This window comes from Gracilinanus agilis, chromosome 1 (assembly GCF_016433145.1).
Source record: "Gracilinanus agilis isolate LMUSP501 chromosome 1, AgileGrace, whole genome shotgun sequence".
Taxonomy (NCBI): Eukaryota; Metazoa; Chordata; class Mammalia; order Didelphimorphia; family Didelphidae; genus Gracilinanus; species Gracilinanus agilis.
In genome coordinates this window covers 191360650-191376629 of record NC_058130.1, presented here as the reverse complement: position 1 = coordinate 191376629, position 15980 = coordinate 191360650, and the positions used below count along the sequence as shown (strand labels likewise).

General features: G+C 38.3%; 1 protein-coding gene across 1 annotated transcript in view; it reads right to left on the bottom strand.

Annotated features, from left to right (window-relative positions):
* Positions 1-15980, bottom strand: part of FAM189A2 (family with sequence similarity 189 member A2) — a 70360-nt gene that overhangs the window by 16875 nt on the left and 37505 nt on the right. Inside the window, exons 3-6 of the mRNA XM_044659418.1 lie at positions 7964-8074; positions 5429-5557; positions 3152-3259; positions 2893-3026 (exon numbers count right to left, since the gene is read on the bottom strand). Coding sequence (XP_044515353.1) covers positions 2893-3026; positions 3152-3259; positions 5429-5557; positions 7964-8074 — 482 coding nt within the window. The remainder of the gene's footprint in view (positions 1-2892; positions 3027-3151; positions 3260-5428; positions 5558-7963; positions 8075-15980) is intronic.

The window sequence follows — 15980 nt, the reverse complement described above, 5'->3', positions numbered from 1 at the left end:
ATGATACACTGACTTTTTCTGCATGCTGACATGACTTCTTGCTTCAGAGGGATCCAGGGGATCACTATTTATGATTGTCTAATAGCAACAAAATGAACTAATAGATGGGAAGAAAGTAAATTTTATTATCTCTCCAATAACAAATATTTATTGGCTTCCTAATGTCTACTGAATGCAGTAGAATCTAGATGCAGAGCATTGTGTCATGAGCCAGAAAAGTTTAGATCAAAAGATATAGACCCTGTTCTCAGGAAACTTACCATCCAGTGGAGAGAGGGGTGGGGTGGGGGCACCTTTCACATATTCACTGCAGTTCAAAAATAGTACAATAACGTAAGTTTAGCTGGGAGATGGAGATGTGGCAGTGCTTCATTATGCTCAGAGGGAAAAGGGGCATTACCTAGATGAGCCAGTCTGAATAAGGGCAAGCATGCTGGAAGACATAGCATTGGCATTGGCCATTAAATGTTGAGCAAGTATTTAAGAAGCTCTGGGTTCAAATCCCACCTCTGACACTTAAGAGGTACATGGCTAACCCAGACCAAATCCTTTGATCTCTCTCCCTCCCCAAAATGTCCCTAGAAATTCTACTAAGTCACCAACAGAAGCCAATCTGCCCCTGTACTTAGATGGAGTTTCTACATCAAGGAGTTCCTCACAGAGATAAAAATCACCAATCCAAAGCAGACAAAAGGGCATTCAAAAGGCAACGGAGGTAGGGCAGGGGAAAACTGGGGTCTCTCAAATAAATAGAAGGCTCTAAGAATTTATTTTCTAGAATGCTGTGGTGCCCATTAAAGCCCTTAGCTTACCATTCTTGAAGCAACAGACGAATCTAGTCTTTCCTAGACTTCAAAACATTGGTGAGGATACCATGCTATGATGGCACCCTCCTTGCTGAACAACTGGTCCCTGACATGAGCTTCCTGTTTTATTTTTAGCTTGGATAAAGTAAGTCCTGTCTCCTCCCCCCCATACAAAGGAGGCCACTGGAGGGCATGAGATTGATGTTGGACCAGGATGCCAGCTTTCCATGAAGAGTGGAATGGGACAAGAAGTACATAGAGTCTCTCAAGTGGCTCTCCAGTTTAGAACACATTTCAAACTGAAAAACAACTGCCCAGAGTGGGGAAAGGCAGAAATGTAACTAGAAATTTTTGCTTCTGAAGCAAGTGATAGGTAGGGTAAAGGCTGAACTGAGCTCCTCTAGGACACCAGAAAATTTGTTTACTATTATTAAATGACTATCCATGAAAGGGATGGAAGTGGAAGAAGGCAATGGTGGAGCCCCTGAGGAAGAGTTGCCTGGGAGTGGAATTATGCCTCTGGAGAGTATAAATAATATGCTCTGAAATTTTCATCCTGAGGCAAAGCTCCAATGGCCCCACCCTAGTCATGGTTCTGGAAATAGGTAAATCTAGATTCTCCGGGTCTTGAAGGTAGGGCTTAGAAACCGTCTAACATTGATGCTATAATTTTCTCTCTCTGTTACAGGGATTGAAACAATATGTAGTTAAACCCTGTATATGTACAAAGATTATTTCATAAAGATCAATTAAAAAAAAACAAAGGAAAGGACTAGCCTTCCATAGTCTAATTGCCAAAAACTCCACACTGGTGTCCAACATGCGCCTAGGTAGAATTCAGTAATTCTGGTAAAGAAGTGAAACAAATTGCAGTGGTTCACAAATCTAGTGAATGGTACGATTACTCTTTGGGAAAATCTTGTCAAGAATTTCCCAGAAACCAAGCCCATTGCCTCAGAATGTGTAGGAAGCCAGATTCTGGTTCTATCAAACAGAAATTTCTGGGGTTTACACAATAGAGAGTCACAATGTGGGTTGTAAACGCCCACAAGTCACCAATATCTGCAGTTATGGTTAAGAGATGTCTGTCAGGAAGCTGCCATTAAGAAATTGCTTTCTTTTGCTTTTCTCTTTTTTTAGAAACATCTTTCAAAAGGAGTATAGGAATTGATTAAAAAATTTAATCTTTTAATATAAGAATGCTTTATAGGTTCAAAGTACTGTGTGTCCCAAAAGTCTTAGTGAAGTTGGAAGCTTTAATAATTTCAAGTTATATTAAGACTTAAAAAAAACCAAAACTTTACTTTCCATCTTAGAAGAGCACTGAAGGGCTAGGCATTTGGGGTTAAGTGACTTGCCCGGGGACACACAGCTAGGAAGAATCTGAGGCCAGATTTGAACCCAAGACTACCTGTCTCCCAGCCTGAATCTTGATCCACTGACTCAGTCAGGTGTTCCTTCTTTTTCAAGAGTTGGGAACTTTGAGCCCTTCCTGAACTAAAGAAGATACCTTTGTGGTTTCTGATGATGGTAAAACCGAGTTTGCAGCCATCTTAATTAGGAGTCCTTCCAGGGCAACCAAGCTCTTACTCACAACAAATGACAGCTTTTCTCTCACATGGCGCCAGGTTTCCCTTGGAACACAGTGAGATATTGCATAATTATATCCTCAGGTCAAAATGGAAGTATAGTTGTTACCTTTCCTCTTGATTTATTGGCTGGGGTGAGGCAGGGGGGCGTGGGAGAGGGGAACGGAAGCAAATTCCAACTCCACATCCATAATTCTTTATCCTGACTTAATACAGAAGTTTTTTAGGTCCAATCTTCCCATTTAATTGGTATGGGGAATTTCTAGTGAGAAAACTCTCTTTGTTAATGGGCATTACCAACTGTCCTCCAATTTATAGTCTTAGGGAGTTGCCCAAGGTCATCCAGCCAGAATGGGTCAGAAGCAAAACTTAAACTTAGATCATCTAGACTCCTACACTATCCATTATACCATGTATTGCTTTTTTTTTCTTTTTAGATTGGGGTAATAGCATTCCAAAAACCCCACAAAAAACCCTGAAGGAATTTAGGGAGGTACCTGCGATTCATCCTGGGTGTGCAGGAATAAAATGTAGCAAAATAGGAGGGAGGTGGCACGGGTGGTACAAAATCTTCCGGGTCTGGAATGCGTCCATGTCCTTCTATTTCCTCTGTAGAAATCTGGGATTCGTCCTAATCAAACAGCACCAAGATTAATTAGCCAATAGCCTTCTGCACCAGAGGTACACTAAACATACCAGTGAGTTATGCAAGGAAGCCTGTGTATGAACTGCCAACGGCGCCTTGCACTCACTTACTATGCAGGGTCTTCGGGTGGCAAATATCTGTAGGTAACGCAGGGCAGCTGCCACCAAGCAAACAGTCGTGGTCAGGGCATTCAGGGCACACAGGGCAAAGAGGACTTTCTGAAGTGGGAGAGAAAAGCGAAAACACCAGAGTCCTGGTTCAGAAATTAAATGTATTTGGAGCAAAGGATACTATACCAAGTTTAAAGAATAATTTAAATAAAGCAAATGATTCCTATTAAGTATTTCTTTTCTTCATCTTATGAAAGTGTTCTTTTGCAAACATTAGTCATTCGGGGGTTGTGTGAATAACACAAAAGTTTCTGATCTAGGAAAGATCTAGACCTAAGGATGGCTCTTTATCTTATTATAAATATCAAATCAGTGTCCTAGAGGAAACTGTAGGCAGAAAAACAACTGATGGACATGTGACAATTTTTTTCCTCTTCTAATGCTGCTGTCACAGTAGTCTCCAGGCTCCTTCTTTACCTCCAACCTGATGGCATGTTTTTAATTTGCAACCCTCACTTCTATTTCATTGGTCACAGGATATGATGTCCAAAGGGAAGCATCTGGCAACCAAGTAGGTAAGACTGCAGGAAAATATGCTCTTCACTTCTGCACAAGCATCTTAAAATAGTAGCAAAGGGAACTCCAAACATTTCTGTTTCCATAACCCTGACTCCTAAGCTAGGGTTTTCCTCCAGAGATTCAGGAACCAGAGCAAGAAAAGGTTATTTCTCAATCCTACAGAATGCTAGAGAATGGACAGCCTCATGAAATTCCCAACTTCCTTCCCTCTAAGTAGGGAACAAATAGAAATAAATATAATTTTAAGAGGAATAGAAATATGATATGTAATAAATATAATTTGACGGCAAAGAGGGAAAATTTTAGGGAAAGGGAAAAGAAGGAGCAGAAGGGAAGAGAAGAGGAAAGAATGGGAAAGAAAAGAAAAAGAGAAAACAGAAAGAAGGAAACTGGAGGAAGGGGCGGGGAGGGGGGAGGACAAAAGAAAGAAGGACAGAGAAAGGAAGGGGAAAGAAGGGAAGAAGAGAAAGGAAGAAGCCATCAATGTGTGTGTGTGTGTGTGTGTGTGTGTGTGCATGCTCAAGGGGTCAGTTTTCAGTTGTGGCTGACTCTCTGTGACCCTTTTTGAGTTTTCTTCACAGAGATAATGAAGTGGTTTGCCATTTCATCTTATAAATGGGGAAACTGAGGCAATCAGGGTTAAGTGACTTGTTCAAGGTCGTACACTAGTAAGTGTCAGAGGCCAGATTTTTAACTCAAGTCTTCCTGGCTCTAGGAATAGCTTTTGGAAATTTCATTAAACTCACTTTTACATTCCACTGTTAACTATGGTCATCTATTATATGAACTTAGGTCTCCTCAACATTATAATAATATTATGTAGCATTTAAATAGCATGTTAGAGTTTGAAGAGCACTTTACAAATAGTATCTTATTTTATCTTTACAGCAACCCTGAGAGATATGTGCTTTTATTATCTCTAATTCACAGCTGAGGACACTGAGGCAGAGGTAAGTCATTTGCCCAAGATCGCACAGCTAATAAAAGTCCCAGGTTGGATTTGAATACATCTTCCTAACTTCCAAATTCCAGATTCAAATGTTCTATCCACTGTGCCACCTGACTCCCTACAATTCTAGACTGCAATGTTTATCTGTTAACCAAAAGAATGCATTTGAATTTTTCTTATAGTTCCTTCATAGAATGACAGTTCTTAACAATCTATGGGATCTTCCGTAAGCAAACAAATTATCATTCTGTGGAACAGAATTGTAAGTGGGTACTCCAATTACTGACTTTTCAAATAGTTCTTCCCTGCTTTAGACTAAGGCCCAAATTCAAGGGCTATAACATGTCCTACACTCAGTGTAACTAACAGTATACATACCATTCAACATTGGATAGATACATAAATATTCCAGGTCCCTTATAACTATATTCCGCAGCCTGATTCCTATGAACAATGTAAAAGACACAAATCTTTACATAATTAAAGAGGATACAATAATGTCTGGCCTGTGGAGTTCTCTTCCCATTATTTCTGTCCGTGATTCCCTGATGAGCAACTGCTTATTTCTATATTTCACGGATTCACTTTCTGAGAAAGGTGCTAGAGAATGAAAGTAGACACACGCAGAGTGATGGGGTTTTTTTGTTAAAAAATTTAACAACCATCACCACCATAATTGTGGCTAAGGTTCATATCGCCCTTTTAAATATGCATTGTCAAGCAAACAGCCATTACAGATTTTCAAGTACCTTTAATAGAAGGTGAACAGCACTGCATGGCTGGACTGGGAAGAGCTTCAACACGTTTTCTTTGTCTGTACATTTGGTAGGCTGAAATTCTTCACAGCAGAAGCAAATCTTGCCTTCTCCTAGGTCCACCTTGGGGACAAAAATCAGGACAATATTTTTATTAACTATGATAGGTAAAAGAAATGGGGAGGGGGGCAGCTGGGTGACTCAGTGGATTGAGAGCCAGACTCAGAGATGGGAGGAACTGGGTTCAAATCTGGTCTCAGAACACTTCTTAACTGTGTGACCCTGGGCAGGTCACTTAACCCCCATTGTCTAGCCCTTACTCCTCTTCTGCTTTGGAACCAATACACAGTATTGATCCTAAGAAGGAAGGTAAAGTTTAAAAAAAGCCCAATGATAGCCTCCTTTCTACCATCCCCTACTCATACATCTAACCTTAATACACAGGCTGTGCCATGAAGAACCTATTCAGTAACCCAATCAAAAACGTTCCAAATTGATGAAAGCATTCAATAAGTATTATTAAGAACTCGCTAGGTGCTAGGCACTGTATTAGCTATTGGGGTTACAAATATAAAAATGAGACAACTCCATGCCCTGGAGAAGCTTATATTCTACTTGATCACCTATGTATGGCCTTCTTACCCTTCTGGAATATTCCCCTACAGTGCCAGAGCTTAATATAGTATCTGACACATAGTAAGTAATAAACTATGTTGCCTTAAACTGGATTCTCAACTCTCCTGTGATAAGATCTTTAAATCAGCAGCTTCAGTTGTGGCACATCTTCCAAAAAATGTTTGTCCTGTTTTTGCTTATATTATGCAATAGTGACTAGCGATCGGTTTCTTTAATAAGAACTCTGTAGCTTCCTTAAATTCTCTTAGTTTGAAGTTGTAGACATGAAAGCTCAGGGACTTCAGGAAAATTTTCTAGCAGATGGATTCCTAATTTTCAGTCTTCTTCTTGAGGTCCTGGAGCTGACAAATTTTTTTTCTAGTTGAAGACCAGAGCTATGGAACCACAGGATTTGGGCACTAAGTATTATATTTTGGGGAAAGCACTCGGTAAGGAGTCTCAAGACCAGCATTTTTGAGATCTGTGCCTGCCATTTACTAGTCCCTTGATCTTGAACAAGTACCTGATCAGCTCCGAGCCCATTTCCTTATCTAGGTCTGATACCCACTTTTCTTTTATCACAGGGTTTTTTTGAGGATCAGATAAGAAAAAAATTTTCTCTCCATTTTGCAGCTAAAATAATGGACACAACAAATGACTAGTGAAAATATATTTATAGCAGCTCTTTTTTGTGGTGATAAAGAAATAGAAATTAAGGGAGGCAGTGTCCATCAGTTGGGGAAGAACTGAACAAAAAATATGTGAATAATACTATTGTTCCATAAGAAATGATAAAAAAAATTCTTTAGAGAAACTGTGTGAAGATTGGTATGAACTGATGCAGAACTGAATTAGAAGAACAATTTACACAATAACAATTTTGAAATCTTTGAAAGACTTAACTCAAAGCAGAACAAATGGCCAACCCCACAATTCCAGAGTATTGTACCCACAACGAGCCACAGAGGCGATACGTGAGGCTTAAAAATAAGACATATTTTTTGGACATGGCCAATATGAGAATTTGTTTCACTTAGCTATCCATATTAGTTAGAAAGGGTTTTACCCTTAATAGAGGGAGGAGGTAGAAGAGAGAGAATAGATTTTTGTTTATCAGAAAAAATTTTAATTAAAAAAATCTCAATTACTGGTGAATGAATAAATAAATGTTTGTATGTGATAGTAAAGTGCCACATTTGTATTGTCAGAAATAATTTTGTTCAATGCCCTCATTCTCTAGTTAAGAGAATGAAAGCTCAGAGAAGTTAAATGGTTTTCATAAGGTCACACAGCTGCTTTGGTGAATAGAGGAAGAAAAGTCAGAGGAACAGAGTTTAAGGGACCCTGCTGTGAAGAAAAAAACCATGAGTTTTTAGTATATTGATTTCCTGACCTCTATTTGACTTCCCAGAAATTTTTTTTTTACATTCTGCTAGATCCTCAGCCATCATTCAAACGAGGTCATTGGATTTCTGAGTTCTATGTAGAAGAAGTATTATTTTATATTTTAAAAGACTGATTCCTCTTACTTTGTGGTGGAATAATAGATATTTAACTGAGAATTTAAAAAAATAACTGTTTAAGAAAGGGGTCTTTGACAATGCCAACTTCCTGCTCTCAATTGAAATAGACAGTTATTGATTGTGACAGTCTAATCCATCTCTTCACAAACTAATGATGCATGATACTATTGATGTTACTGAAGTTATGCCTGGCTGGTTTGTTCTTCTCCTTAAAAAAAATGCAGCAGAGTTCAATAAACTGACAAACTATACTTTTTTTCTTCCTCAACCATACTCGGGTTTCACTTTGGGGGTTTTGTACTAAGACCAAATATCAATGCTTTTGCATACCAGGAAAGCCAGAAATGAGAGCTTGAGTTCAGAAGCACACTGGATTTTAAGGTCTGCTCACCAGATCACACCTGGGTACACTGGACACAAACTGGGCCCCCTGGCAGCCTAGGATAAATCCAGCAAGGTTCAACAGGACACAGACCACAGACAGTAAGACAAAAAGGTTCACCTGAAACAATAAAAGATGGGCCCACAATTGTTAAAGGAAGGTAATAAAACTCAATGAAGCAGCTTGAGTTGTTTATAAAATGAAACATAATGTCTTGAAAGATTTTTTTTAAAAACTACATTTTAGATGTACAAAGTTATAAAAAGGTATACCGTCCAAATTAGTGAACTGAGAATCAGTGTTACTCCTCTTCCTTCTACCCACCCCCAATCTCCTCTCAAATGACTTTATCTTTACCTTCCCTATTTCCCTGTCTCTCTCATTTCTTAAATTCAATTCATGAATGGCATACATTGAACATCTAACATAGTATTTTTACATTTATTAAATATTACTGTATCTCATTAAGCCCTATCTATAACTTAAGTCTCTCTGACTTAACCCGGATGCTTTGGGTTAGGTAATAAATAGTTGAAGCAGAAGTTCTTAACTATTTTGAGAGACAGACCCTCTGGCAGTCTGGTGTCTCAGAATAATGTTTTTAAATGCAAAAAATAAATAGTATTCCAAAGGATCCTGATTATATTGAAAGATTTCTCAAAATATTTTTTAAATCAAGAGCAGAGATTCCAAGTTAAGAGTCTCTGATTAAAGGAAGATCATCAGGAAAAAGAGAGAAAACCAGTGAGCAGAAGGAAAGATCAAGACTCCATAGAAGAAATTTGAAGTTCATTTTAGAAGTTTTGAAAGTAAGGACACACCTAGTACAACTCATTGTAAAAGACAAGCACAAAAGAAATTAACCTGAACTGGAAATAAAATCAAGCCGTTAAAAAGAATCAGCTAATTTAATCCACCACACTTTCCTTCCCTTTATCTTATTGATGGTTCTTTGTCCATCAGATGTCCAGTCAATGGAAAGACAGTTTATATTTTTAAATCTATATATTTTTTTATTTTTAGAGACTGATCGGTGTTTTGAAACTACTTGTATGCATTAATGTCAGATAAGTATAACTCCTCTAAAGAATGTTATACCCCACAAAATTCATTTTTTATTCTTTCTTACAAAATCAGAAATTAACCATCTTATCAGTTTATTTGAATGAGTGAATGAGAAAGATTTTCTGCAGATTTTTCTGCTCTTAAAAGCTGTTAAGTTGAAAGACAATCCCTGTAGTTATATCTGAAATTTGCTGAATTCCAGAATTAAAAAAAAAACAGGTTTGGGGGCTTCACAGACAGAAAATAGCAACAGTTGAAAGAAAACAAGTTTTAGCCAGACTGCTTCTTCATGCTGATATTTATTAATAACATGTTACAGGCAGTAGCTGTGGTTCAGAAGTTTGACTGGAATTTTATCTTCCCATTCTTTCCTCTCCTTTGGTATTAACTTGTAAAACAATCAATCCTTATTCACATAACAGACATTTTTGAGGTTTTGAGAACCAGCAATTGGAGACAGGCAGGACATATCTAGTGTCTTTGTATTTACCATGGTTACACAACAAGCAAACCAAGATAAAGAATATAGTCTTTTTTTCTCTCCCGGCTCGAGAGAGTTTAGACACCAGGGATTAAATAAAACCATTTCCCCTGCAGATTTCCCTAGAGTTCAATATTTACAACTATAACCCCATATAATTAATATTATCATTAATATTTACAACTATAACCCCATATAATTAATATTATCATTAATATTTACAACTATAACCCCATATAATTAATAATATCAATAAATAATAATGATCAGTCTCAAGTAAGAAGCCCACAGTTGATACTGAAAATCAAAAACTAGGCTCCTTTTTTTACTTACAAACTACAATCTTGATCATAACCAGACTAATTCTTTAATAATAAAGCCAATTTTATGGAGGGGGGTAATGTTCTAAGGTCTTTCCCCTTTCCAATTAAAAGAAGCTAGGTGGTGTTGTAAATAGAGTATTGGCCCTGGAGTTAGGAAGACCTAAGTTCAAATCCAACCTTAATTTTTTTTATTCTAAATCTTACAAATCCAAATAAAACAAGTATTTCCATATACAAAGAAAAGAAAGACTGCACACAAAGGAAATCACAAAGCTCTTATATGTTTAGCTTCTTTTTCCTCATATGTACATAATGAATCCCATCCACAAGTGTCCCAGCCTCTCCCTTGCCTCCTTGCATCTCAAAAGGTACCACCTGGGAGAGCTACATGTTCATACAAATTAAGTCTTTCGTGTTTTCATTTTTTAGTACACTTTCACATTCAGCCTTAGACACTTGCTAACCAAGCGACCCTGGGCAAGTCACTAAACCACTGTCTCCATTTTCTCAACTGTACAATGGAGATAATAATAGTATCTACCTCCCAGAGTTATTGTAAGGATCGGATGAGATCATATTTATAAAGCATTTAGCACAGTGCCTGGCACATAGAAAAGCACTTAAAAAATGCTGATTTCTGCTTTCCAATTTTTCCTCTACAGAGATGATAAGATGGCATTTCTAAAGCCACTGTGTCATTTTTTGCTTGAGCTTTAGTGGTTCCTCATGGCTTTACAAAAAAAGTACAAACTCCTCTATCATTTAAAGTCCTTCACAATCTGGCTCTAATTAATATGGCCAGGTAATTCACACACACAAAACCTGTATATTCTATCCACTCATAATTCCCTGCCCACAAGTTCCATCTCCCCCCTATCCCTTTACCCAGACTATTCCCCATGCCTGGAATGTTTTTGGTCTTTATTTCCACCTCTTGGAACCCCTACTTCCCTTCAAGACTCAGCTCATCTGATACCTCCTTCAAGAAGGTTTTCTGATTTGCCCAGTTGTTGGTACTATCTCCCTTCTGATGTGTATTTATTTTGAATATATCCTTTATTTACAAATCTGTGAACGTAGTATAGAGTCACAGTTTTTAAGTCAAAGTCTTTAAAGTCAAAGATTATTTCACTTTTGCATTTGCAAACCCATTATCTCTCACAGTTCCCCACACATTATGGTAACTCCAATTCTGAGGCTTTAATAAATATTTGTGGATTGATTAAAACCATCACATAAGGCAAAAATCTCCATGAAGTAGGGCTGGATACTAGATGGAGCCATACTGGGTGCCATTATTTCCTTCTTGTCTCTTCTTTCTTGCCTCCCACCTTCCCTCTTCCTTCACAAAAAAGAATTGGAAGGGATGATCACAGAGTGTGCAATGTATGTGTTAGGGAAACAGCAACCTGTTGAAACTCTGGACAAGAATTTTGTCCTTCCTATGGATCACCCAACCTCATCAGCCCTTGTAGGGCACAGGACATTGTTTTACAAGAAGGCCTCCAACCCCCAGCATTGCTGAATAGTTTTATAAATGCATAACCCTAGATCAGTGATTCCCAGAGTGGGCACCACCACCCCCTGGTGGGTGCTGTAGCGATCCAGGGGGGCAGTGATGGCCACAGGTGCATTTATGTTTCCTATTAATTGCTATTAAAATTAAAAAAAATTAATTTCCAGGGTGCTAAGTAATATTTTTTCTGGAAAGGGGGTGGTAGGCCAAAAGAGTTTGGGAACCACTGCCCTAGATGGTAATATGTGTGCATATTTCTGTTTTCTCCCACCTCCTATTCACTCTCTCTTCCCTTTCTTTCTCCTTCCCTGTCCCCCCTTTTCCCCCTCTCTTTCTTCATCCTTCTCTCTTCTTCTTTCCCTCCCATTCCCTTTCTACCTCTCTTTCCTCCTCTCCCTCCTCCTTTCTTCTATCTCCTCCCTTTCTCCCTAGCCTTGTTTCTATCAATCTTTCTCTTTAACCAATCTACAGCTTACTGATCTGAGAATTATCCCCAAACCATATATAAACTCTACAATTCAGTGGTTTGACATCCATCATTATGTCCAATGGCTATCATCACAAAGACAAAACCCAATTCTCAATTCAAAGAATTCTCATGGCTGAAGTTTTCAGGAGATAACAGATGAGTTTAGAGACAAGGTCTAATAAAGACAACTATGGGCCTTAGGGCTTTTGTAATTTTCAGTGATTTATGAAGAATCCCTCTCTCCTCTGACCTAACCTTTCCAGTTCTAGCTCTGTGAATAATTATCAAATCAATATGAGCATTCCTGAAAAGGTCATGTCAATCAATGGCTCTGTGACTTCTCACTCTTCCTCTGCCTTCCTTGTCTAAAACAGACCTGTCTCTACTCCTCCCTATATAGTGTGATCTTCCCCTCAGAACAGAAGTTTCTTGAGGGTAGGGACAGTTTTTTTTCTTTTTCTCTCTAGTGCCTAGCACAGAGTCTTGAACATAGTAATAAATAAAAATGTTTGAACATTTGCTGAATATTTTATAATTTTCTAAAGTCCATACCATTTCTCCATTATTTTAGAATGTATAATTATGTCCCTGTTCCCACAGGTGAATTTTATGTAATATCTGAGAGCTTTATAAATTATTTTACATCCATTATCTCACTTTATCCTTATGACAACTTTGGAAGGTAGTGTATAACTTAGGGTATCCATCTTACAGATAAACAAACTAAGAGGTAAACAAACTTGTCTAAAGTCACACTACTATTAAGGGCCACAGCCAGGGTTTTAAGTTGGATTTAATGGATTTTACATTTGTTTAATTTATATTGAACCCAAATGGAAGAGGAATTCTCCAGATGGTGAGGTCCCCCAGATGTTCTTATTTGCTGATGACATTGTACAAACCCCATAATCCTGTAGTTTCTTCAATGAAATCCAAAGTCACTCAGAAGTAACTGCTTTAGCAATCCACTAAAGAAAAATAGAATGACAAAGAATGCATACCATTCAGATTATGACTTGCAATTAGATAAGTAACCCCATCAAGTTAGTTATTAAATGATATCTCTTAGACAGGGACTAGAGAGAGAGAGAGTAAGCTGGATCCAGCACAGAAGAGGAGGAAAAGAATGGGCTGTGTTACATGGCACTTTCAATCACCCCAAGTTTCTCTTTGTCAGAGCATTTTTTAAAAATTGTGCATTTTCTCCTGGTGATGACATTAAAACTATGAATCTTGAAAGACCATCATTAGAGAATCATAATAGCCAATGAGCCAAAGGGCAATGAAACAATGCATGGTGAGTGCAAACTGGTTTCAGCATGGTACCAAAGATGGCACATACACAAGATAGAGAGTTAAAGCTATCAAAGAAATGTATGGCAGGAAAAGATGGACTTTTCAAAGAGGACAAGCTATCAGCAACAAATAAATAGCACAAATATTGTACTAATAACTATGAAATATGGAAGGTCCCTAAAGAAGACCTCCTACCTAAAAGAATGACAATTCTTTTGTGAAGGACTTATTTAAGAACATGAACAAGAATTGCACAGAATATGAAGTACAAATGGGTCATAACCTGCGCTGGTCTCTGGCTGGCCTAGTACCCCAAACTGGTCTCCATATCCTGAAATACTAACGTTGCTAAGTAGTTTATTCTTTTTTGCCCCTCTGCCAAGTACTCCTGAATCCCAGTATGCTTTTGTAAAGTTTATTTTGGAAGGGATATGATTAAGTTCAGAAATAACATGTAAAGGTTAAGTTAATTTAAAAATGAGTACAAGAAATCAACTCAGAGTAATCTGGGTAACTCCCAAGTTGATGAAATCTGCTTAAACTTATGGTTCTCTGGCCTTTTCACCAGACCTGGGCCTTGATTTCTACTATAATTTCTGGGACCGCAGCCCAGACTCTGGCTATTATAAAATCACAAAAGCATCCACCTTTTCCCAGAACCCTTCTGTTAATATGTTTATTCTCCTTGTTTCTAGTGTCCTAGGGGTACCTAATTACCCCTGTCATGTATGAGAAACAGTAAGAAAACAATTCGACTGAACTATTCTATGTGTGCAAAGGCCATAATATATATATATAAGGTGATGGAGTAGGTGGGAGCCAGATTTTCAAGGACTTTAATGCCAAACAGGTACTGTAGACCTGTGATGACAGATTCATTTTCAAGTCCTCATCCAAACTGGAATCACAAAATAAACTTGATCAAGGCTGGAACCAAAGCCTGACTATATGGCAAGTGGAACTGTCCAGCTGGAAGGGATTTCTCAGTGACATCCCAACCCATTTCTGACTAAAGGGTGTCTATGCTGCTTTTTAATGTCTCCAAGTATTTTCACAAGTCGTTTTAGTAATCCAGATCAAGGTTTTATTGCATACACTACTCTAGAAAATTCTTAGTTTCATTGCACACATTATTCTAGAAAATTCTTATCTCTAATTTAAATCTCCGCTGCTATAGTCAAGGCAACTACTTTCTATTGTTGGTACATCAAATGCTCTGTGATTTCATTAGTAATGGCATTCCTTCTACCAACAGAGACTGCAACATTTCCATAGCTTTACTAGATATTTCACAAGTTGCTGTGTTGAGGAAAAAATTCGAATCACCTGGTGGCTAACACTGCAGTGATAAGCCTTTCTTAGAATAGTGCCTGGTACATAGTTAGCACTATAGAAATGCTATCGACTAGCTATTATTTCTGAACTCTGCTTGGCTAGTCCTTGGTCAAATCACAGTCTGTCTTGCTTGTGAGACTATGTGCATTTGTCAGGTCTAGGGCTTACCTTCAGCCTACTATAGAGTTTAAGGAAAACATATAAATGGCCAGCAGAACATGGCACAGAGTGGGGATGGAGGAGAGGGAGGAAGGAAAATGGACCAGGAGATGTGTGCTGGCACACCATTCTTGAGTCCCAATTTTGCTCCGTAACTACTCCTTAGAAGTTCGCTTTATCTAGTTTTACAGTGTTTAATAAACAGAAGGCTGGAGCCTTTTACAAGTACACCAATCCAGGATAAAGAGGCACCAGGTACCCTTGAATACACTAATCTTGAAGAGGTCAGATAAAGTGTAAACTTGGATTGGTAGAACATTTTTTATGTCAGGGGCTAATTCTACCTTTGCCACTTATGACCTGGGCAATCCTGAACAAGTCAATTCTCTTGGCCTCAGTTTTCTTATCCAAAAAAAAAAATTGGGCTAGATGACCTCTAAGTTCACTAGGTGGCAGAATGGATAGAGCTCCAGGTCTGGAGTCAAGAAAACCTAAGTTCAAATCCAGGTTCAGATACTTACAAGCTATTTGATCTTGGACAAGTTGCTTAACCCTGTTTGTCTCCATTTCTACATCTATAAAATGAGCTGGAGAAGGAAATGGCAAACCACTCCAGTATCTATGCCAAGAAAACCCCAAATGGCGTCACAAACAGTTGGACATGCCTGAAACAACTGAATAATTAAGTTCCCTTCCAACTCTGTCAAGCTACCATCCTGTCCTTTCTCTGGGGGAAATGGACCTCATCTAATCAGCCTGCATCAGTCCCATACCTGAAGCCTTTACAATTATAGTTTATATTTCACTTCTAAAGCTTCAAAATCTGAGGGTTGATTCCAAAGAACCAACGAGGAATTGAAGGCCTTTTATTCTAAAGTCAAATTAATTAATGATCATTTTTCTACTAGAAACAGCATAAAGTTTCTATGTTCTCTTCTCAAAAGGACTTACTGGAATCAGTTCATGCTGACTTTTGCTCTCAAGGATTGGAATCGAGCAGAGCCCAGATCTGAATTTATATCCTGACCCAGACACATACTAGTTGTGGACAAGCAGACAAATAATTAAATCTCTCTGTGCCTCGCCTCCATCATCTGTAAAATCAAGAGGCTGAATAGGAGGTCCTCTAAAATCTCTTTCAGCTCAAAATCTATGAGCTTATTAACTGCTCCAGCACTGCTAATAGCCAATAATTCTTCTTGGGGGAAGCCAGAAAATGGAGAATATTTTCTATGAAGGACTCACATGCCAGGGATCCCTTGACTATCATGCCCTGGAGCTCCCTAAGTTAACCACTTCAACAGCAAAATATAAAACAACTCCTATAAACTGGCCTGCTTAGTAGCAGATAACATGCCTTAGAGTAGCACCAGTTTTTGTTT